We start from the raw sequence: 23,611 nt of genomic DNA on the forward strand, positions 1-23,611 counted from the left end.
AGGCGCAGCTTGAGTCGCAAAAACTCAGGCTGCTGCAGACAACGACTGGAAGAGCGCTCTTGCAGAGACTCGGATACTGTGAGCAGATGCGAGAAATAGCGAGGACGGTAACGATCCCCGAAGAACTTCGCAAGTCCCTCAAGGTAGCTCCAATCCCGAGAAACATGGACCCTAACCTCCACCAAGGTAGAAGAGAAGCAAGGGCCGATTTTGTTCAAAAGACATACGCTCCTCAAGACACGACCGTGTATGCAGACGCGTCGTCGAGAGGACGACACAGTAAAATTGCAGTGGCCACGGTGGTCGATTCGTCTCTACGCGAAGTGACCAGCGCCTCTATCCGACACTGCACAGTAGAAGAGGTCGAGGAAGTAGCCGTTGCTCTAGCGGTGGCGGAAGGCTATAGAGCTGGGCGGTCGCTAACGATACTCACGGACTTCACTTCACTTCACTTTAATACCTTAAAGACCCTTATTAGAGGGTATTACATCTCTCAAACAGCCTGTCGAAATTTCATGAATGGTAGGATTGGTCGTCACGCGCTTCGTATACTCCTCGAAGCGAGCGACTGAATTAAAAACCACGAAGAAAACAAGACCAGGTACAAAATTATGTGGGTACCGGGGCACATGGGAGTGGCAGGGAACCAGAGGCTGACAGGATAGCTCGAGCATACACTACTTTCCGAGCATCCGACGAGTCCGCGGAACTTTTGCCAGCACCCAAGGCATACTCAGCCATACTAGAAAACTATAGAGGAAGAAGAATGCGATATCCCCCACCACACAGTTCTCTCACCAGAGAGCGAGCTGTCATATGGAGACAATTACAGACGGGTTCATACCCAGACATACACATACTAAACAAAATGCACCCTACCATATACGCTGACAGATGTCGGTGGTGCGATGAAAAACCAACACTATATCACATCACATGGGCCTGTCAAAACATAGATGTGGTCCCCAAATTTCGAAACCTGAATGCGGAGCAATAGGAGACTCTGCTGTCCAGCGACCGCTGCGAAGACCAGCAAGGTCTGGTACAGCGAGCTCAACGGGCGGCAGTAGCCAGCGGAGCCCTGGACTGAGGACAACCGACCATTGTGCAAAAGTGAACGAAGTCGACGGAGAAGACTCTTGTGGATTCAACAAGCAGACATCTCTGAAGACGTCCCAAAAACCGCCAAGTAATACAGGGCTAAATAAAGTTTTTCCTCCTCCGCTGTTCGGCGTGCACCGCCCAGCTAACCTCTGATTGGCATAATAAGCAAGTAATCGACGAATCCTCGAAGAAGCCATGCGTTTTTGTTGCCGCTTGATGAGTCCCCTGTCTATTGCTCTTTCGCAATTGGTCAGTTATCAACTGAAATAAGTAACAATTGATTTAAAGTAAATGCAAATGCAACTGCAATGTTTTTGCTTTTCTTCAAACATAATGCTATAAATGTGGCATTCAATGCATTATCGCTGTAGCCTCACCGAGGAAATACCTGACCTGAGTGCCTATTTCTCCTGTAGTTGGGGCGCGCCATGTTCACTGAAACTAAAGCCATATTTCCCATAATTGAAAGCAATAACCTAATGTCATCACGTGAAATCAGAACTTTTAGTCCCAATTGCGCCAGCGTCCAGATTGAGCATTCAAGAAAAAAGCGCATAACCCACGCGTACTGACAAAGACCACTATATCGTACGTGATTCACGAATAAAAAAAGCCGAGGAAATTCCTTAAATTGAGCATATAAATAAAGGAGTTCACGTTAGACGTGTCGTTATCCCAATATATCAATTGCGAATTCACAGTTCCCGTGTTATTCCTATCAGCAACCACGCAACCACGTAATAAAGAACTCCGTGTGACAAGTACTTGCACTGTAAACTGCGCAGTCGATAGCTCTCAAACTTTGTGTCTGATAAACGGCGCAAGTATTATTTAAGAAACCTCAACGTTACGTTCCATGACATCTTAGCGAATAAGCCTACATCATTCACTATTGAAGCGCCATAAGCCATTCCATGCTGTTCTTTTTCTTAGTGCGACAGGTGACATGTGGTGTGGTTTATTGGCGTCATTTTATTCTTAAAACGAGTATTCAATCGGGCTACACCGCGTGAAACCTGTAAATGGCTCGACAGCTCCGAAACAGTCCCTATAGTGCCGCTTAGTTTGACGCCTCTTATAAAATTGCTTCACAGTGGCCATTTAAAAGCTGCGCTAATGCACGCAGTCATACGTACAGCCCAGTATGGCGGTTAACCTTCTTACGCACGTCCACATTACGCGCCATCAAGCGCTTTGAAGCTACGAAATGGCCTTGCCGTGACAATGTGGTCATCCTTCGTTGAGCATCTGAAGTGACGGCAATTTTATTGCTTCCAAGAGAACAATGCTATTGCAAGCATGATGAAAAACAGTGCACTTTCCTTCCTTGCGTGCGGGGAGATGCGACACAGAAGGTCACGGAAGTGTCAGCCGGCCACGACTGTCAAATCCCGCTCTCTGGCTTCCATTTCTGACAATCAGTCCCCCCGCGCTGACGCTAAGCTTCTTCCTTTCTGTCTTGACAGAAACGTACTCGCTGTCATCGTAGCTAAGGGCTGCCTTCACGAGTGGTGTGTTCAGAGAAATAGTTCCGGCCCCGGGTGATGTCGAAATCATGCGCCTTCCGGAACGTCGAGACACTTGGACGTCTCCCCAAGAGGTCTGCTTCATGCGCACACCAGCGACTGTCCAAACAGCGCTTCCGTCTTCCGCAGTTCGATGCCTGGCCTGGCTGATTCTCTGAAAGCACTCTTTGAATGAATCGACATCCGGTTGAGGTTCGAAGTTGAACACACTCTGCGTTAAATCGTAGGCCAGGTTATGAAACCTTTCAGTGGTTGACTTGATTCCAGAAGTATCCACCAGGTACACAAGACCATGGCCGAGCGCAGTGAATATGACACCGCGTCTGGAGATCTTGGCCAGTCGCACGCCCATAGCCATGTGCACTTCGTCGCCTTCCTGGAGTACGCGACCGCAAGGGTGGCACACGCAGCTGTTGTTGCTCGAGCTCCCGATCACCGCGGTGCAGTGCGTGGCATAGTTGACGACACGTACGGCGTTGTCCAACGAAATATCGACGCGCACGTGATGTCTCAGGAACACGGAGATCGTGCCGCAGCTCGACACCAGGGGTCCATAGTACGAGTCCGGTATGCTATGCCGCGGATCGGGTTGGAAGATGGCCGCCGGCTCCACCCGCACGTTGTCCCAGCCCTCACAGCTCATCACTTGCGGCTCCTCACCATCCACGTCACCGCCGTTGTACAGTTCATCTGTGAGGCTGTATGCTTCAGCTGGATAATGAGCGCATAACTCTTGCATTACCGGAGGCTGAAGAAAAAAGGCGCACTCCGGAAACTGTGCTGAATGCATCCGAAAACTGACCCAATCTCTCCACTGCTGCTGAACGTCCATGAAAGTAAGGTCGGGCATAAGGAATCCGTCGAACACCTCCAATGTGCCTCTGTGCTCATTTCCGCTGTCACCCACGGCTTGGTCCTCATAGGAGCCATACAGATTGAACGATGGCATTAGTTCCCAGAAGGCGATCGGATGCGGTGGCGAGCAAAAAAATGGTGGGATTACGGCTTGCCATGACACAATGCCAGCACCATAATTGTCATCAGTTCCACCGTGGCTACCTTGCATTTGGTTTACCGGGTCTTGTCTTCGTGGTGTTTTTAGACACTCCCGTTGTCGATGACCTCGTTGATCTTCATTGCACTGCCCACGACGGCTGGTGGCTGCAGTGAGGCGTTGAGGCACGGCCATCGCGTTGGGATACCAGCCGGTCTTTGTCACCTGTCGCAAAGACAAAAAGGCGGCGCACAGCTCGACCTGTGAGTCGTTATTGCGCGAGTACCGCCATTTATCTTGGCACTCTGATAACTTTTCTTGAGCACTGACCAAAAGACCAAAATTTGGGGGACATTTAAGCTCCGCCGTTAAGGATATAACGTGGATGATGTTTTTCATTTAATATTTTTTGTTTTCCTTTTTTAAATTTTTATACAATGACACTTAGCCTCACCAATTTGCTTTCCATTATGAGCAGTCTGACGCCTTTGAAGGCATATATAATTGGTCTGCTGATTCAAATAAATAATTGATCAATTACAAACTAAAATTTCTTATTAAGACCACCAAGCTCTACATTTATGGCCCCACCAAGCATTGGCTTTTCAGTTTGAGCATTTGACATCTTTGTACACTTTTTCAATTTCTATATTTAAATTATTTTAATAATTAAGGCTCAGTTACACAAAGTGCATTACCTTAATTACCCTCATGAAGCCTTACCTTTTCATTATAAGCATTTTGACAATTTTGAAGGCCTCTTCTCATTTATTTCACGAATCAGTTGCAAATATTTCATTAACTCGTGATCGCTTATCACACAGCATTCGATCTTCAATCATTATATAGATCCCTGATTACTATAACACGCTCTTTTCTACGTAGCCCCGATTATTCACTACTACTTCACCACCACCACCGCCACCACTACTACTATTACTACTACTGCTACTACTACTACTACTACTACCACCACCACCACTACCCCTGCTACTACCACTATCACTACTACCACAACCATCAGCACTACTACCACTACCGCTACTACTACCAGTACCACCACCACCGCAATTACCACCACTACTACCTCAACTACTACTACTACCACCACCACTACCACTACTACTACTACTACTACTACTACTAACCCAACCACCACCACCACTATCACTACTATTACTAATACTACTTCTACTACTACTGCTACTACCACCAACACCACCATCACCATTACTACTACTACTACTAATACTGCTACCATCACTACCACCACTACTACCACTACTACTTCCCCCACCACCACTACCACTACTACCAGTACCACCACCACTACTACTACTACTACTACTACTACTACGACCACCACCGCTAATACTACTACTACTACTACTACTACTACTACTACTACTACTACTACTACTACTACTACTTGGACAGCGTTTTGAGTAATCGAGCTGTGTAAGCTATCACTTCAAAATGGCCACATTACACAGCCATCAACACTGAATGCTGTGACGAAGGTGTTAGTCATTTTTTATGTCACAGGCACGAGCTTCTGGCTTCAAAGGAGTTGAAACGGTTAAACAATGGTTCAGCTGGTTTATCCGCGTGAACGCACGTAAGTCGAAATTTCAATGTGCCCAAAGGTCAAACGTCAAAAGTCATTTCCCAGTGCACGTTAAAGAACCCCAGGTGGTCGAAATTTCCGGAGTCCTCCACTACGGCGTCTCTCATAGCCTGAGTTGCTTTGGGACGTTAAACCCCACAAACCAAACCAACCAAAAGTCATTTCCACCATGGTAGGCAATCTCTTCCCTGGAGTCCATTGGTATACGTAGGGGTTGCGTTATGCGTTGTTTAGCAAATGACGTCCTCAAGTTCAGGTGTCGCAAGAGATTTGTGATTGCGTTTGACCGCGTGATGCAGTTCTTACGCGCTAACACCACAGTCACCTCGCCGTCGCCAGGACATAGCATCATGAAATGAATAGAGGAAAGGCGCGCAGTACTGAAAGGCGCCTCATCTCTGCTTCGGCATGTCGCTCCGGCTACGCGTTTATTGTGTCCGCCGAGAAGAGATAATTTTGCGCCTTTCCAGTTTTGCAATAGTTTAAGTTCTTCGTGTTGACGGCGTGCTTCAAGTGTCTAACGATGAGCTGTTGATAAGGCAACTATCCTGAAAAATAAGGTTACAGTTCTCTATAGTAAGGTCCAAGGTATTAGCTCGGCCTTGGTGCCGCATCAGTCCTTCAGAACTAATATGCTGAAGACAATTTCCAAAAGGTGATGTGATATTGTAGCAGCATGGAGGTGCGTTGGCAATTAAATCATCCTAAAATGTGCAGACATACTTAACGGAAAGCTGATGGTGGTGGTGGTGAAAGACATTTATTGGCTCAAAAGAGCATTCACAGAGAGGTATGACTGCACCAGCCTTCAAGAGGCCAGTCCTCACAAACACTAGGTGGGGTCCTTAGTACGGGACTCCAGTGGCGTCGGCCGCTGCCCGGGCGCGTTCAACCAAGGCATTTTGGGCCTGTAGGTCAGAGCATCCGAGCAGGGTCGCCTCCCAGTCCTCCAGGGTGGGGTTGGGATGAGGGGGGATAGCAGGGTTGGAGGGGCAGACCGACACCATGTGGTAAATGTCCGAAGACCTCTCCGCACAGTGCGGACAGCCCCGAGAAAGAGTGGTCGAAGTGTTTGAGAGCTGCCGGGCACAGCAAATTATTTGTATAAAGGCGTAGCAGAAGCCGCTCCTCCGCCTTTGAGATGCCTTTACACGGGCGGGGATAAATGCCGTGACCAGATTGATATAGTAAAACAATATCTTTGAAAGAATAAGCTGGAATGAATTCGAGTTCCTGATCATCGGGGTCGGAGGAGAATGCCCGGTGAGAGAGCGCGGGCGGCGGCGTCAGCTGCCTCATTTCCCTCAAGGCCCATGTGAGCAGGAGCCCAAGTGATATTCCGGTGAGCGGGGTCCCCGGTGTAGACGCTGCTTTGGAGAAGGTGATAGGCTAGGTACTGTACCCAGCCCTGCTCGACGTTGCGACAGGCCCCCCGTGAGTCGGAAATAATTGTTTTGGAAGTGGGATGAGCTGCAGCTAATGCAATGGCGACCTCCTCCACATGTTATGCTACGGGCTCGAAAAGTAAGTTCGTTCACTAGTTCGGATTGGTGGACGGGGCTGCAGCAGTATACCATCCCTCATGGTGGGGACCGCAGACATCCTCGTAGAATACGCCGAGTTTTGATCTATAGTGACGAGCCAGGGCTTCCGCCCGCGCCAGGCACCGGCCATTATGGTCCTCACGGGTCACGTGTGCGGGAAGAAGGAGCACGTGGAGGGCGCATCTCCACTGGGATTGAATGCGTACACGCTCTTCCATGAGAGTGGTGTGTTGGATATGCCGTCGGGCAAGAAGGCGGCGACCCGACGATGTCTTCGAGAGACATGTATATTGGTTTGTCAAGTGGGCTTCCCGGAGCTCCCGAAACGTGTTCATCATGCCCAGCCCCAGGTGATGCTGGTTGGAGGTGTTCACGGGGAGGTCCAGGGACCGTTTATTAATTTTGTGGAGGATGCCTTCGAGTGCATCCTCGTCTTGCCCCGCAGTAACCTCTTAGAAATATAGAATTCGACTGGTTACAAATGTATGCGCCAGCCACAAGGTGTCCTTGCATCGTAACCCCCCGCGCTCATTAGAAATCCGGTGGACCATGCGGCCCACCTGGTCCCCCACCTTACGCAGTTTCGCCAATGTCATGCCTGACCGTTTGTGTTGATGTATGAAGAGCCCTAGTACCCGGACTTCGACATGTTAAGGGATTGGACCTGTCTCAAGAGACAACGCAATTTGGCTGTGCACTTTGGTGATGAGCGTATGTGCACACAATCAGACTTTTGGGCGGCGCGAAGGTGTCATATATCGCAGTAACGTCTTTGTGCTCATAGCGAAGTAAACGATGTATGACCACATCCCATTTCCTAGCGGCTATTTTACTTTAGAATTTCTGCGAAAATTTGGAGGGCACTTACGCCGTTAAGGGTATGACATGACAGCGTTGATGGGCTTCGATTCCCACGTCTCGGTCTCACATCAAAGTTGCTGCTGCCCGGTTTAGAATTTCCTGTTAATTTAGTCTAACGTGGTCCCGTGACATAACTCATCCTGTCGACTAGTCGGACCCTGGCCAACTACCATTTGCCAGAGGCATGCTCGCGATTTTCACTCACAGCACTGAAAGCTACAGTGGCAACAAAGCTGATGCCGCATTCACTCTAGTCCGGAGCGTTAGCACATTTGCACTGAAAATCATGTGGTACTTCCAGCTAATTACAGTCGTTAATACACTTCTCTAGAGCATCGGAGCTGCGCACGATGCGCTCTACTGGAGTCATTAACGAGTGGCTTAGGATTTTAAACATCGTCTCATACTGAGTGCCCCATGGACTGTGCTCACCACGGATTTACAAAAGGCCTATCTACAATGCCTAGCACGCCAGCTATCACCCCTACTCTACCAAGCATGCTGTTAGCGCTCTAGGTAAATGTGTGAACGGCTGCGCTGCTGTGGAGAGCTGCCTCAAAGTGCTGAAGTCGCGTACTTACACTAGAGATAAGTGTGAAAAGAACCTTGGTAACATATCTCCCATTGCTACACGAAACTTAGAAAGCCGATACCGTGCTGGATTACGTTTGATGTAAGAGGTATAGCTTCTGCAGTTAGAAACACGTGTCTCTTCAGCCCGACAGCCGAATATCGTGGTGCTTAGTGGCTATGGCGCTCAGATTACGAGGGACAAGGGTCTGTGCCTATTGTGCGTACTGTGCGTACTGTGCATTGTCAGTGTGAGTTGAACTCCAGGAGGTCGACATTATCCGTCGCCCTCTACTACGGCGTCCTTCATACCATATAGGTCACTTTGGGACGTTAAAGTTTAGGATCTAGATCTTAATTCATGTCAATTCCGCGCTGGATAATGAGCGCCGCCACGAAGCGCGTGTCCACCTGCTGGATGCAGGGGGACGTCTAGGCACGGTATCTATAGGACCTATTCGAATTTAGCTATGTCAGCACCTAACTATGAGCAGCCGGTTGTTCTAGATACCCAGGCTTCAATCTCAGAAAATAATGGTCAGGAACGAAAGACGATCACGATATAGCCACTTACCAGGCCCAGTCGTCTTCCGCAGAGAAGCTCGGATGAGGAACAACAGATCGAGCTGTGCCTTTAGCGCGAGTTCCTCGTGCAAGGAAATATTCACGAGCTCGGCACCACAGAAAGGTAATTGTGTTAGTGACAAAAAAAGTGAAAATAAGGCGAAAATACCTGTGGAATAGGTGCCTTAATTTCGGGTTGCAAAAAATGTTATAGTTCTGAAAATTCAACTGTAAGCGCGATGGGACATATAACAGACATACCTTTGTTGTGCTTTGAAACCTATTTTTCGCCTTGTCTGGAGCGGAAAGAAGAGGAAGAATAACCGGTGTTTTTGGAGTGCTGTAGTGAAGCTGCCGGTGCAATTTCTGATGGGGCGCTTGTCCTCGAAAAACCAGCGTTCCGTTGAACGCGTCAAAATTCACCGTCGTTCTATAATTGGTTTACAGGAAAGAAAAGGCGTAGTGTCTGTCACATTTGATCTTGTGGGCACCTGACGTCCCTGGGAAAGGTCAAAGGTCAAATAGACTTCAAACATCAGGTTTTTACGAAAATGCAGGTAGTAGTGCTGCAGCACTAAAAAAGTGAAAAAAAAAAAATAGAGGGTCTCTTACACAGCTCTGTCACACGGTCACTTTCGATCCTCATTGAACTCGAGCTGCATTCAACTCGTCACACGGCAACTTTCAAGTGCAATCGAGCTCGGCCTGTTTGACTTCATGCTACTTCCTCAATCGATCTTGAGGTTTCAAACACAGTCGAAAGCGGTCATTTACACCCTCGTAGCGCACATGAGGAACATTTCTCAATGCTCATTGAAAACGCCCGTGTAGCCCGGGATGCTCCAATCCTTCTTGAAAACCTCAATGCAGATCGAGTTCAAGGAGGATCGAAAGTGACCGTGTGACAGAGGTATTAGATGTCTCTTAAGAGGAGAATGACGAAAGCCTACCCTTCCTCTTATATCATTTGCCTCTTATTGTTTGCCTCTTACGGCGTTCGTTGCAGTGTTACATATAATTATAATTGGTTTACAGGAAAGGAAAGAGGCAATATCTGTCACACTTTTGTGTTTTTTTTTTTGCGAAGTTTATTGCCTCATTGCATAAAAGGAATGCTATGATGGATGAAGGGTGTGGTCGCTCTCCTTTCTCCGACAAGTGCGCGTTTGGACTGTACACCATCGCTCTTGTCGCGTGGCGTTCTTTGGCGCGTGTTCAAATGTGGGATTGCAGATGGCAGAAAGGCTAGGTAAAATGAGGCTTCTGGTTGGTCGCTTCAAATTTGGCGGCTGGTGACGTCACTTCTCTGTCGACCAATCAGGTGCGCCGCTCGCGCGGACAGCTTTTGTCGAAGACTGTGAGTCATTAAAGGCTTTCTTACTCTGTGGCTTTCGCATTAAAACATCCTTCGTGTGCGTAAAACGCTGTTGAGTAACTGCAGAGGTTTCCACTCTAAGAGAGGGAACCTGCAGGCACCCTTTAAAAAAATTGAAACCACACCCGATGTAATCACGCTACAAGAGGCAAGCGGCACAGTAAAAGTAACTGGCTAGGCCGCGTACCCCGCTAGAATTACAAAGGGGCCATAAATCTAGGTCGTTCACGGCTACGTTAGTGCAGAGAAATTTGACAGCAATACAACACGAACTCGAAAACACGAGTGAAGACTATGTAATGATTGAACTAATCCCAAACACAAAGGGAGACAACAGTCTCTTTATTCTGAATACGTACAACTCGCCCAAAAACCGAGGGGCAGGGCTGGCAGATATTTTACGGAAAGCCATAAGACTAGCTGACAGGAAAGGGCTAATAATCACTGGGGACTTCAATGCCCCGCATCCGGCTTGGGGATATAGGATGACCTCCCCCAAAGGAAACAAACTATGGATGGAAATTCAACACTTAAAACTAACAATTCTAAACAACCCACAAGACCCCACAAGGATAGACAACAGCATCAGTGTAGACACGTCCCCAGACTTGACGCTGGGCAGAGACCTTCAGGGTGAGAAGTGGCCAAACACAGGACACACCTTAGGTAGTGATCACTATATTATAGAGATTGATATACATACCAGACCGCTGAAGGGGATGCTGCACAAAAAGAAGCTGACAGATTGGGATACTCTTAGAAAAGTCAGGGATAGAACCGCTCCGAGGGAGATCGTGAATCTAAATCAATGGGTTGAACGACTGATAAGTGATGTAAACATACACACTAAAGAGATCCCAACCGCCGGAAATGATATTACAGATTCGAGGTTGGCCCACATGTGGGAAGCCCACGAGAGCCTTACGAAAAGATGGAAAAAGCAGAGGCGCAATAGAAGGCTAAAGAAGCGAATATCTACACTTGAACGACAGATAGAAGAATACGCGAACGAACTTCAGAGTCAACACTGGGGGAAGATTTGCGAATTGAATGGGAAACTTGGGTGTAAAAACACGTGGCAACTTCATCGCCACTTGCTAGATCCAGGACAAACTAAGACCGCCGTTCAAGGACAGCTGAAAAGATTGGTTCATAAATACCAGGGCACGGCTGAAGATCTCATAGAGGAATTGAAGAGCAGATACCTTAATACGTGCAAAGGGGGTTCATCTGCACCATATCGAGGGCCAGAGAACACAGAGCTAGATAGAGACATATCAATAGCGGAGGTATGGAGAGCAATGAGTCAGCTAAGAACCACATCAGCAGCGGGAGCAGATGGGGTCAGCAATAAAATACTGAGAAACCTAGATTTAGTATCAGTCAAAGCACTCACAGACTTTCTTAATGGGGTATGGAAACAAGGTAGAATGCCTTCAGAGTGGAAACATGCTTAAGTGGTCTTCATTCCGAAGCCTGGGAAGAAACTTGAAGTAGGCAACCTCAGGCCGATATCGCTAACATCGTGCCTAGGGAAGCTGATGGAGCATGTAATACTAAACCGACTTCAGGAGTATGCAGAGGAAAGGGAGGTATTTTCCGAAACAATGCTAAGTGTCAGGAGCAAGCTGTCCACGCAGGATTTAATGATTCAACTCAAAGCAGACATAATTGACGCGCCCAATAAAGGGGCCACAAAAACTGTACTTGGCCTTGATCTACAGAAAGCCTTTGATAATGTCAAACACGAAGCCATATTAAATAATCTGGAGGAAATTGCCCCTGGCAAGAGGATTTACGATTACGTTAGGGATTTTCTAACCGAAAGAACAGCAGAAATAGGCCTTGGAGACATCAGGTCTGAAACAATTAAGCTAGGAGACAAGGGCACCCCTCAGGGCTCAGTTCTTTCCCCTTTCTTCTTCAACCTAGCGTTAAAGAACCTCCCACCATTACTGAAAACTGTGAAAGGGGTGAAACATACGCTATATGCTGATGATGTTACGTTATGGACATGCACAGGCAACGATGGGGAAATAGAAGAAAATCTTCAACAAGCAATCGACATTGTTGAAGAATATGCGGAATGGGCAGGGCTGAAATGCTCACCAAGCAAATCGGAACTTCTGGTAATCCGAGGAACAAAAAAAAAACGCAATATCAACGCTGAAGACATTTTGGTGGAATTAAATGGCACACCGATAACCAGAGTGGACAAAATCAGGGTCTTAGGACTGATAATACAAGAAAATGGAAAAAAACACAGAAATAATAAATCGACTTAAGTCAACCATTAACATGACACCCAGGTTGATAAGGTGAATAACCAACAAAAGACGCGGGGTCAAAGAGAAAGATTTGTGCCGAATTGTTCAGGCTTTTGTGATAAGCAGATTAGTGTACGCCATCCCCTACCTCAAGCTAGGGGTGGCAGAAAAGAACAAAATTGAAACGATCATAAGGCAGGCATATAAAGCAGCACTGGGGCTACCCCACTGCACCCCTACGGAAAGACTTCTTAAACTGGGGGTCTACAATAACACCATGGAACTATGCGAGGCACATATAATAACACAGCTAAAGAGGCTCGCCACCACATCCACGGGATGGAAAATCCTGGGTAAATTAGGACTACAAGATAGAATCCCGGAAAGAAATGCACAAGAAAAACTGCCGACTGAAGTCAGGAACGCACTTACTATTAAACCGCTACCAAAAGACATGCACCCTGCTTTTCATGAAGGCAGGAGAAAATCAAGAGCAAAGGCCCTTGAGGCCAAGTTAGAAGGCTCTAAATACACTGTTTATGTAGACGCGGCGGAATACAAAGGAGGCAACTCTTTTGCTATCGTGGGCGTGAACGACTCGGGTAAAACATTAATGGCAGGTTCAATAAAAACAAACTACTCAGGGACAGCGGAGGAGGCGGCTATCGCCATGGCGATGGTCAGCACCAAAGCGGTTACCATAATTAGCGACTCCAAATCTGCTATAAACAATTTTGCGAGGGGCATGATCTCCAAAGAGACAGATCGAATTTTAAGATATAAAGACTGGAACCAAAAAGAGGTGGAATTAATATGGGTGCCGGCACACTCGGGGAACAAAGGAAACGAGTTGGCTCACAGTATAGCTCGAGGTTATGTCAGCTGAGCAGTGAGCCAGGTTATTTCTCGAGAGATGCACTAATCTCATTTCATGACTACACTAATCACTTTAAACTAGAAAGGCGGATATATCCTCCACCAGACAAGAAACTAGACAAAAGGCAAGAAGTAATCTGGCGTCGGCTCCAGACGCTTGATTTCTTCAGCCCTTCTAAATTAGCGCACATGTATCCAGCACAATACAGTCCAAATTGTAAACACTGCGGCGAAATAGCAGGATATGGTCACATATTATGGAGCTGCAAAAAAGCGCCGCCACCAGCGGACCTACTACCAGTCCCTTCTTTTGAGCGGTGGGAGGCTACACTGGCCAGCTCAGACCCGTTAACGCAAGTTTGGGCTACTGAGTGGGCTCAAAAGGTCGCCGAGAGCAACGGTCTTGAGGCCATCTAAGTGTAGCTCCCACAAATCGCTCATTGCTGACAATAAATATTTTCCAATCCAATACACATACAATCAAACAAAAAAAAAGAATATTTGCACATACAAGCGTCGATGTGGGTTGTCGTATAACATTATTGTGAAATCTGTTTTTCTCGCTATTGTTTTGTCGCAATTGCCTGTGGAGATTTATATACATATACTACTACACATTGGCCAATCCCCCATTGTGGGTAGTGTCACGTTTAAAAAGGTCAAGAAGAAGAAGAAGAAACGCATGTCCCTAAATGCGCGTGCCGACGCGCTCGTGCTGCCAGAAGAAGAACACCCGTTTCGAGAAGCGGACGCTTCTGTGCCCAGTTGTTCCTTCACCGCGGTGGCTAGTGTGCACACCCTCATTCTTCACGAGTGCCATCAAGACAACGACGGGCCGCAGCAGCGTCTTCCCCGCGCTCCGTGCCCGATCATGTCGTCGTCCAGCGAGGACGAGAATGAGGTAGGCTTTTGTCTTTGCCCTCGCTGTCGGTTCGATGCCACAGACACTCCTCGCGCCTTGTCCTGTTGAAGCCTGCCTCTGCAGTCATGGCGGTTTTCATTCCACGTCATGGGCGTCATCTCATGAAGACAGCGAAATGGCTTTATTTTGTCACTGTGCGTGTGAATTGAACGCACGACTCGCCGAGGGCGTCACCGTTACATTGAGCACCACTCGTGAAACCACATCCCTTTGTATCTTAATTGCGTAGCCGCGAAAACGTTCTCTTTATCACGTTAGTAAGCATAGCTGGTAAATGTCGTCAAAGATTAGGCTTATGCGCAGCGAATTAGGTGAACTTGTCATAAAAACTTGTCATGTTAAAAAACTTGCTTATATTACTCTAATACGCCCTAAAATGGAATATGCCGCGACTATTTGGGACTCTGATCAAGCCTATGCTACCACCAACGTCAAATCCTTGCAGAAGCGTGCTGTGTGTTTTATTTTTTCAGACTGATCCCCTTTCACTAGCGGCAGAGCATTAAAACAACGTGCTGAAGTGGAAGACTTATCATGTCGTAAACACGCTCGATTAACACTTTTCCATAAGCTTTATCACCATCCACTACTGCGCAGTGATTTGTTTCAGTTACCTGATGTCATTTTTCCACGACTTGATCATGCCTTCAAAGTTAAACGCGCAAAGTGTCATTTATCATCTTATGCCAATTCATTCATACCTCGCCCTATCATTGAATGGAATAACTTGCCATCGCACATCGCTACAGAAACTAACATAAAAATATTCCAAGAGCTACTTCGCTGTGACGGAAATGTGTTGAATATTTTGCTGTTGTTTTTCTTTCCTCTTTTCATGTTATATTTAATGTGTCTTATTGTAATTGTTACTAATTGCATCGTGTTTTTTTACAATTCTATCCCCCCCCCCCCCCATGTAATACCCTCCCTTGGAGGGCCTTTAGGGGTAACCTGAATAAATAAATAAATAAAGATGCCTTCTCAAGCCTTAAATCCTGATCTTTTAGAACACATCACGTGGCTGAAAAAGTTGTTATCTGAGTTCTCTGCTGATATCATGAATCGTATGAATGAATGCGAAGAGTAGCACAAACAGACTATGGCCAAGAGAATGGATATAAGCGAGCTCGTACTGTGTGCGCGACTGCATCAGCTGAAGCTTTTGAGGAAGTTGAGTAAATCCAGATGACCGGAAATCTAGGCTGAAGAAGCATTGAGTGACTGTGGTGACGACAGTGTGGTTAATATTGACGCAAGGAATACAGCTGCTGCTTATTCTGTCTGCTGTATAAGCTAGAGTCTGGCTGCAACCGTATTGCAGGGGGACTCTCTGAGGAGCTACCAGAGCCGGGCGCACAAGCTGGTCACCCTGTTCATCATGACGGCCGGCAGTGCCAACGCGAGCCAGTTTCCCATGATGTTCATCGTCTACGGAGGAGGTGAGCATCCTGCCTTAGACACTCCGAAAAGGTGGCAGGTGCATATTAGGATGGTAAATTAAGTTATTTTGCCGTCCCTGTTCCGATACTGTCAACAATGCTAAAATCAATTGGAGATGGCCAACCAACTGCTATTCTGCGCATGGTGTTGGCTTTGCCTGTTTCAATATCGTATGGAGTTAAGTTTCTTTATCTTGTCTGTAGTCTTTGAGAGCAGAGCAATGCCAATAGTGTGACTTGACGCTGCCACCTCGCTATCAAAGTCTTGATGTGGACTTGCTCCTTCGTGACCTAGAATATAGAACTTAGCTTAGAATCCCCCTCACCACTTCCTTCTCACACCTGTAAGTGTCAACGAGTCCGTTCCTTTTTTTGAGGAGGAGGAGGAGATTTGAAGCGTTGAGTTCGCGGAGACTTCGGGATCATTAAAGCGCAATCTAGACACGGTACGTGAAGTGGTTTTCTCAACTATTTAGGTGAAAGAGAAATTCACAGCTCCCAAGGCCGCGGTAAGACACCAGTTTTGCCGAAAGCTTTATATGGGTAATGCAGCGCAGAAATATCGCCAGACGTAATGGTACCAAAAGTCACTTGACAAAATGTAACGTCATAAGTAAAACTTTATTGCAGTAATCTGGTATAACTTATTTATTTACCGTACTGCCGGTCTTCTTTCAAGGCCATTACAGAGAGCGATTGGTACAGTTCAAACTGAGAACATATATACATATTCTTCATGGACATCAGAATAGACATAAAAGTACACGCTTGCTAAGAAAGGTGCGAGTTTTTCGGTCAATAGGTAGCACGTACGGCTCTTGCACCGCTATCATGCATCCATTAAAAAGCTCTACTTTTGATGCAAAAGAATATAATGCTTATAAGGGTGCCGTATGTCATAAAGAGAACTAATAACTAGTTATAATGAAGTGTAGTATGTCGTAACTAAAAACCGGATATAACGAAGCGCCGCAGCACATCGTAACTCAAGACCACATATGACAAAGAAAGCCGGATATAACGTGATCTCCTAGTACGCCGTACCTAAAATCTTGATATAACGAAGTGTTGTAAATTAATGTGTCGTAAGTAAAAACCGGATATCCCGTTGGGCTTCGCTACTCGCTTCACAATTGTCCTGGCTATAGCAGCTAGCGTCACAGTTGTAATAGCAACTACGACGCCAGCCATTGTCGAGCTGCCGAAACAGTGTTTCCGCGTGACGTACGGCATGCACGGTACATGCTTAATCATATATAGCAGTGGGCGTTTTGAAGAGGACAATGGGGGAAATTAGCGCCGGCAGAGAAAGAGAAGTGTGGTGCTGTCAGAGTCGGAAAGAGCACACAAGACATCACGCTACTGGTCGCGCAGTGGCACGCACCACATGAGAAAGCGTGAGAATCGAGCATTGGCGCGCGAGTGAGATTTCGCCTTCAAACATTTATGCGGTCCTAAGCATGTCTGTTAATTTTAGGTCTCCTTGAGACACGGACTTTGTGGCAGCGAGCAGGGTTCTTTCTCGACGCAGTGCCGTTCCTGCTGGCGTACCTGGCGTTCCTGGGTGCCGTGGCGTTTCCCATCATGCGCCTGGAGAGCAACTTGGCCCAGTTTGCTGGAGACGGCAACAGGGGCATCTTCAGCACAGTTCCGCTCTTCATCGGTGGGTCCGAGCCTTGTGCTAATTATCTAGGTGCTTCAAAGCACAAGTTCCTCTCTTGAAGCTGTCTCTTGTTTAGAACCGCATGGCACCAAAGCGCGTCATTGCCTTTGGCTTAAGCAGGGGCCATCAGCGCCAAGGAAAGGAGAAAACAGCAGCACTAATCCTCATCACCATAAGCTAAGCTATACTCGCTGCAGGAGGAAGGCCTCTCTCATATCTCCCCAATTAACTCGGTTGTGTGCCGGCTGCACACACTTAATTGATCCCTGCAACTTGATAATCTTATCCGCCCATCTATATTTCTGTCATGCCCTGCTACGCTTGCTTTCCCTTGGAATCCAGTTTGTTGCCCTTAGCTGTCAATTTCCTCTCTGTAATTAACTCGTGTAAAGGCAGCAGTAATAATAAAACATTTCTATCTGTAATCATTTACTGTCACAAATAACGAGGCAGACTAGTTACAAATAAAATAAAAAATTTACTTCAACTAGATCATTCACCGAAACGTTGGACTCAACAAAATTCATCAGTGAAATCCAAACTGAAACCATGTTTCTGGTTTAAACTGATTGAGCGAATGTTTCTTATCAGCTACACATTCTTCATACGAGCGGTGAATTCTTTAGACGACAGTACTGGTGATGCTGTGTTCAGTTTCATTGGGCGCTGTGCACGATGTGAAACCGGTGCACTAAGCCGTGACAGCTCAACTGCAGCTTTCCTTGCATCCTGAAAGACGAAGGACGCATACATACGTACTAATGAAGCATCACTACACCGGGATGAAATCTCAACTCCTGAGATTTCCTGCATTAAAGTTTCATTCTTTGCAAGTTTTACGCTCTTTTATCTACTTCTTTTTCGGAGCCATTCTAACCCTTTCCAAGAGAGATTTAGCATACTGTAGGTGTACTAACGTAGACGTAAACCAGTTTGACGTCCACCCCGCACGTGCATTGTCTGGGGAGGGCCAAGGTGGGTCTACTGCGCTTGCGTAGATGACGTCCGGTAAGTTGGTAGTCCTATACGTTATATAGTACGTATTCAGTAGGCTAAAATATATCAATGACGGATTCTTCCAAGTGTGCTTTTGTTGCTATCAGCTTGTCACAACTCCTTTTTAGTCCTTTCAAACTTTCTTTGACTCCTTCGTACAGAGCATTTGGGGGTCAAGCAAGTAACCGAGTTGTTGCTCACCAGTAGCACTCCACTTCAAGTGTGGAGTGCTACTGGCGAGCAACTTCAAGTGTGGCATTGCAGATGGCAGAAACGCATCCCGCCTCGGCCAATCAGAACGCCGCAAAAGCGGGACACACTTTGTCCCAGGTGGTGAAGGGTGGTTGTTCCTGGGTTCCTGGCCCTACGGGGCTGGAACTATCGGTCCACGCCGCCTGCGCCGGGGGCTAGCCAGCCACCGAATTTCATCTGTTGTAGGCCGTCTTGCACCCGCCACTGCTTCGGTGGTGGACGGCGGCTGTTGTCGCGGCGCGCGTCTTTCTCTCCCTCTTCTTTTTCTTTCTTCTTTATTTTCTCTTCTGTCCGCACGAGGCAGTGGAGGTGGCTCAGCTACAGAGCCAGTAGCAGGCCCATGCATTTTATTTTCCTTCTTCCTATAGCCACAACAGCATGAGCCATTAAAGGCTTTCGCATTAATATGGCTGCCGGTAGCCAGCGCGCCCGCTATTTTCTGCACTGACTGTGGCCAGGAGGCATGGATTTTCTCACCATTGCTGCCAGTGTCCACTTTATCGTTTTCGCCCTTTCCCATTTGCGGTACCACCGAATGCGGCTGCGTCCACGAATCGTGCGATATAGCTTTCTTGTCCCTGCGTGCATGATCAAATGAGATATCGTTTATTTTTCTCCGCTTAAAATTTCTAGCACGCATGAAAATAGAAAATGATGACGAATGCACTAGAATTTGCATCGGAAATGCAGCAGTGAAAATGGTATTGTTAGATCTTACTTCTTCTTAAACTGAACACAACACGAAGATAGCGTTCCTTAGCACACAGGCTTTATTAACATCATTGATGTTGACTCAACCTTTCGTACTTCAGCATACGTTCAGTCTAACTAATGTTAGCTGGGAAGCATTGTGAAGCTGGGATAGATTGTGAGTTAAGTTGAATCTGTATGGGTTGAGGCTGACTTGTGCGCAACGCCAAGGGGCCTATGGACATCATGAACTGCTATGCACATTTCGTTCGTCGTCACCGTCTTCTCGCAGGGCTCGGCTACACCATGAGCCTGTACGCGATCGTGCACATGGTGGGCGATTCGGTGCCAGTGTCCGACCAGCTGCTCTACCTGCTCGGCTCGGTCAGAGAGGCCGCCTGGAACGACTGTCCGCACGGCGTGGTGCTTGCACCCAACCGCACCTGCTACGCTCCCAAGCACGCACTTGTGAGTGCCCCGCTGACCTTGCTGTTCTCGTGTTGAATTTGTTCATTACCTAGATATCAATGAACGACAAATGTGAACAGTACCTTTTTGTGTGGGTGCCAATTATTTTTATAATAAATAAAAAAGGTTTCTCTCACAAGAGCATCCCCCCAAAAAAGCTTAGTAGAGCTTACTTTGCGACATCTATAACGTATTCAGGGTTGCACGTACTGTGAATATGCATTCTAGATTTAACGTGCGCAGTAAACTGTCCGTGTACTTTCAGTAAAAATATGCCTGTCAAACGTCTCGCCAGGCTGCTGAACCGCAACGTAAATAAGCAAAGAAGGTGAAAGTGAAAGAAGAGGGAGGTTCATTAGTGGAGGGCAAAGCACGTATCGCTTTTCGGCCCACCTCGCATTTAGCAGCTTGTATCAACAGACTGATCCCCGTCTGTGGTTCGCCATTTTCAGTACAAATGTGCATGTTGGTTTTAGTATAGATTAAAAGGTCAAGAATGAAAAATGTCCACGAAAAGTAAATAGTATGAGCGGATAGCGAACTAAGCTCGCCCATTTATCACGTTTCGCCCACAGTAAACCCTGGAAAGTCTCCGTGGTAACTCGAGCTTTGCAAACTAGCAGTCATCAGGACATATTAAATCGATGGCTCAAGTTTATCGTGCAGCAAACACACGACCAGCAAGCTAGTAAGCCTAACAAAGGAATGCTTGTATCGCTCGTCCACGTAGTCGCTGTGCCGGACCACCCGTGATCGGCTCGTGGAGGCGTTCCGGCGACAGTCACTTAGCCAGGGCATCCCGGCCGTGGGCGCAGCGGACGATGAAGACCTGCGTGTAGCGTTGGTGCCACCCAATGAGTATCACCGGGAGATGAATGCCTGTGTGCCCGGACTGTACAACTACCTGCAGCCGTACCAGCAGTGCGTATTGGATTGCGTAGAGAAATTCACTCGTCAGCATTGCAGTGTTTGCTTCAGTAGTTTACTAAGAACACAACAGATGGCGCAGCAGGTTTTTCCTAAATAGGAACACTATTCCTAGGTAGGGCCAGATGACTCAATTGAAAACGTTATTAGCCTCGCTGAGTATCTAAAAAGTAATGAACATGAAAGAAACCAGTCAAAAGACGAAAGACAATGAGGAAGACGAGGCACACGTACACATCGACTGGGTGTGCCAGTCGATGTGTGCGCCCCGTCTTCCTCTTTGTGCTTCGTCTTTTGACTGGTTTCTTTCAAGAACATGTACCAACTGACCCAAGTTTCAACTCTGTTGCTAAAAGTTAAGCTTCCACCAAAACAAGAACGCATCACCGCTGAATAAAATAATTTTTCAGAAGATGGAATAATGATACAAAACACGTGCCTGATATTTTTAATAGTCTCAGGCGTAGCATTTTAAAGGTGGTTACCTCATAGCAGTATTTCCAGAGATCCTAAAAGATATGGGCCAATCCATCCGGCATAGTTACAAGCCTACTGAAACTGGAGCAGCAGCTTAAATGTTCGCTATTACGTTTATAACTGCCCCGCTGTTAGCGCCCAACCTACCCGAACCTAATCCCCACTAACACACAGAACTATCGTCGCCAAAAACATCTACAGTCGCTGAACCTGGTATTGCTGATACCATGCTATCCAGATATGTGTGACCTTTAAAAAGGCTAGTTTGTTGGGTTATTATGAGCTACATATTTTACCATATAGCTTGGAAAAAACAATGTATTTATTTTTGGCACACAGGCGACGCCCCTCCGACTGGGTGGAGGAGGACATGCGTTCTCTCAGCGACATCCGCGCTCAGCCGTTTCTATCGTTGGCCGCCATGTGGATGCTGGTGTTCGCCCTTGCCCGCCGGGGACTCACCACGGCCAAGCGTGTGAGTAATCTGCCAGGCTCATTCGGGCCCGCGATTCGTCCGGTCACACTGTTTCCCTGAATATGTCCAGTACGCCCTACTCTACGAGACCTGTCGCACTAGAATAGCATGCCATCAGTGTCATCACAGTTTTCAGCGTTCTTGTCGCCATCAACTGAACTTTTCAATAGCTCGTATTTCTGACGCTGGAGTAGAGAAAATTCGATGCATATCTTGTGAATTGACCGGAGCTCTGCAGAGTAAGCGCATGAAATACTTATTATCATTATACTTAATCAAAAATAACCCTAATTAGCTTCATATGCTGAATTTGAAAATTATACAGTATTGAAGATCGGCAACCTAGAAATTAGTTCGTGTAGACTAAGCTGTCGTGAAAATCTGTCGGCTGCTATTAAAGGTATCACCCGTTAGGCTGATTAACAGTCAGAAAATTTCACAAATAAAAACCATTGCACTGTAGCGCTTTACGCTCAGTTTCCGTAGACGCAGCCGTGAAGCAATAAAATTCCACTGTTGACTACAAGGTAACCGTGATAAGCCGTATACTTTGACTGGATACGTCACTAGAAGGAAGAAGACACGTACAGATGGAAAAATAAGATTTTGCGCTGATACCTTTCGTCTGTAGTGCCACGTCCTTTCCCACCTACCCCGCGAGACTAGCGTGTCCGGTGTTTGTCGGGACCTTAGCTCGACCTCCCTTGAACTGCTGGTCCTTAGTGTAAGACGTGATCAATGCTCACGCAGTTCCTGTACGCGATGGTGTGGCTCCACCTGGGCACCACCGTCCTGCTGCTGGTTCGTGGTGCCACCCTTCCCGGTGCCATGGGGGGCCTGAGCATGATTCTCTATGCCGACTGGAGCTACGCCGCCAATCTACAGGTCGAAACCCACATAAACCTATTCACTTTCTTCAGGCGCTAAAGCACCAACACAACTCAAAGCTTGACACTGGTCCATATCAGTAGCCAATTGCTTAGCAGAAACAAGTGATCGTTACTAACGTATTCTTCAGGTGTGAATGCGTAGGCCATGCTCTAACGCTGACAAGCGTCTAGGCAAATGGTTAAACACAGCTAGAAATCTTGTAGTCGAATGGCGACAGAAGGCTATGCCTGTGATGGAAACTAACTGCAATAGCTCCGGTGTACTGTACGATGTCAGTTCAAGGGCTCTGAAGATTGTACGAGAGCGAGGACGTCTAATTCGGTGGTTTCACCTCCACCTTCATCCCTGCCCTCTTGGCATAGTCCACCTTGGCTGAGAACAAGTGATCTATAGCTACTAGATACGCTCCCACAGTATGTCGGCCGCCAACAACGCATGCACTGTTTTTAGTGTGATAGCACGTAATGGATATACGTCTAAGCTCCCGAGCAACCATAAAAGAATGCACTTCAGTCGCAACCATGCTAAATAGCTTATGAATGTAGTCTTTCCGGCAGCTGCTTCGAAACTGTAAATTTTGTTTCCAGATGTGGTGCAGCGCGTTGTACGTGTCTCTGGAAAGTTTCGGCGTCACCGGTTCCATGTACTTAGGCATCATTCGGTTCAACGACTTCAAGAACGAGTACCAGCGGTGACAAGTTTTACCTTATTCTTCATCTTTTTTTCTTCCTTAGTTTCAGAGTAATTGCCTGTAGCGGTAAAGAATAGGCCCTTTGCACACGCATTTAGTGATACTTTTATTATGGTGCATGTATCTATACTGCGGTGCTGTAGACTAGTAGATTAGATTTTCCTTAGCTAAGATCTCTCCAGTGTGTTTAACTTGACCTGCTGCGTTTTTGTTCACTTTCCGCTAACATCGAATAATAGTTCGGTTTAAAAAGGAAAATCACGATAAGCCCATACTTAGGTTGTCATTGCGCATCATTACGTGCGAACCCAACGCATACAGAATCAGTAAACCATCCTGGCCACTGTCGTACATATTGTGCAGTTTTTCCACTCTTTAGCGGGAAATACAGTAGAAAAATATCGTGTACGCT

At 46.9% G+C, this 23,611-nt stretch overlaps 2 protein-coding genes across 2 annotated transcripts in view; one reads left to right on the plus strand and one right to left on the minus strand.

Moving 5' to 3' along the window:
* Positions 1–2,460: 2,460 nt before the first annotated feature.
* LOC146199347 (uncharacterized) lies at positions 2,461–3,579 on the minus strand. The gene has a single exon (XM_084592107.1). It carries the CDS (start codon positions 3,577–3,579, stop codon positions 2,461–2,463), a length of 1,119 nt encoding a protein of 372 aa, XP_084448233.1.
* A 10,600-nt stretch (positions 3,580–14,179) lies between these two features.
* The window catches only part of LOC146199348 (sodium- and chloride-dependent neutral and basic amino acid transporter B(0+)-like), a 37,433-nt gene continuing 28,001 nt past the window's right edge, over positions 14,180–23,611 (plus strand). The window contains exons 1-8 of the mRNA XM_084592108.1: positions 14,180–14,209; positions 15,552–15,669; positions 17,201–17,332; positions 19,563–19,738; positions 20,469–20,659; positions 21,482–21,617; positions 22,368–22,502; positions 23,096–23,199. Of these exons, the coding sequence (XP_084448234.1) occupies positions 14,180–14,209; positions 15,552–15,669; positions 17,201–17,332; positions 19,563–19,738; positions 20,469–20,659; positions 21,482–21,617; positions 22,368–22,502; positions 23,096–23,199 (1,022 nt within the window). The remainder of the gene's footprint in view (positions 14,210–15,551; positions 15,670–17,200; positions 17,333–19,562; positions 19,739–20,468; positions 20,660–21,481; positions 21,618–22,367; positions 22,503–23,095; positions 23,200–23,611) is intronic.

Source organism: Amblyomma maculatum, chromosome 2, assembly GCF_055883805.1.
Source record: "Amblyomma maculatum isolate TAMU_Amacu chromosome 2, ASM5588380v1, whole genome shotgun sequence".
Lineage (NCBI taxonomy): Eukaryota > Metazoa > Arthropoda > Arachnida > Ixodida > Ixodidae > Amblyomma > Amblyomma maculatum.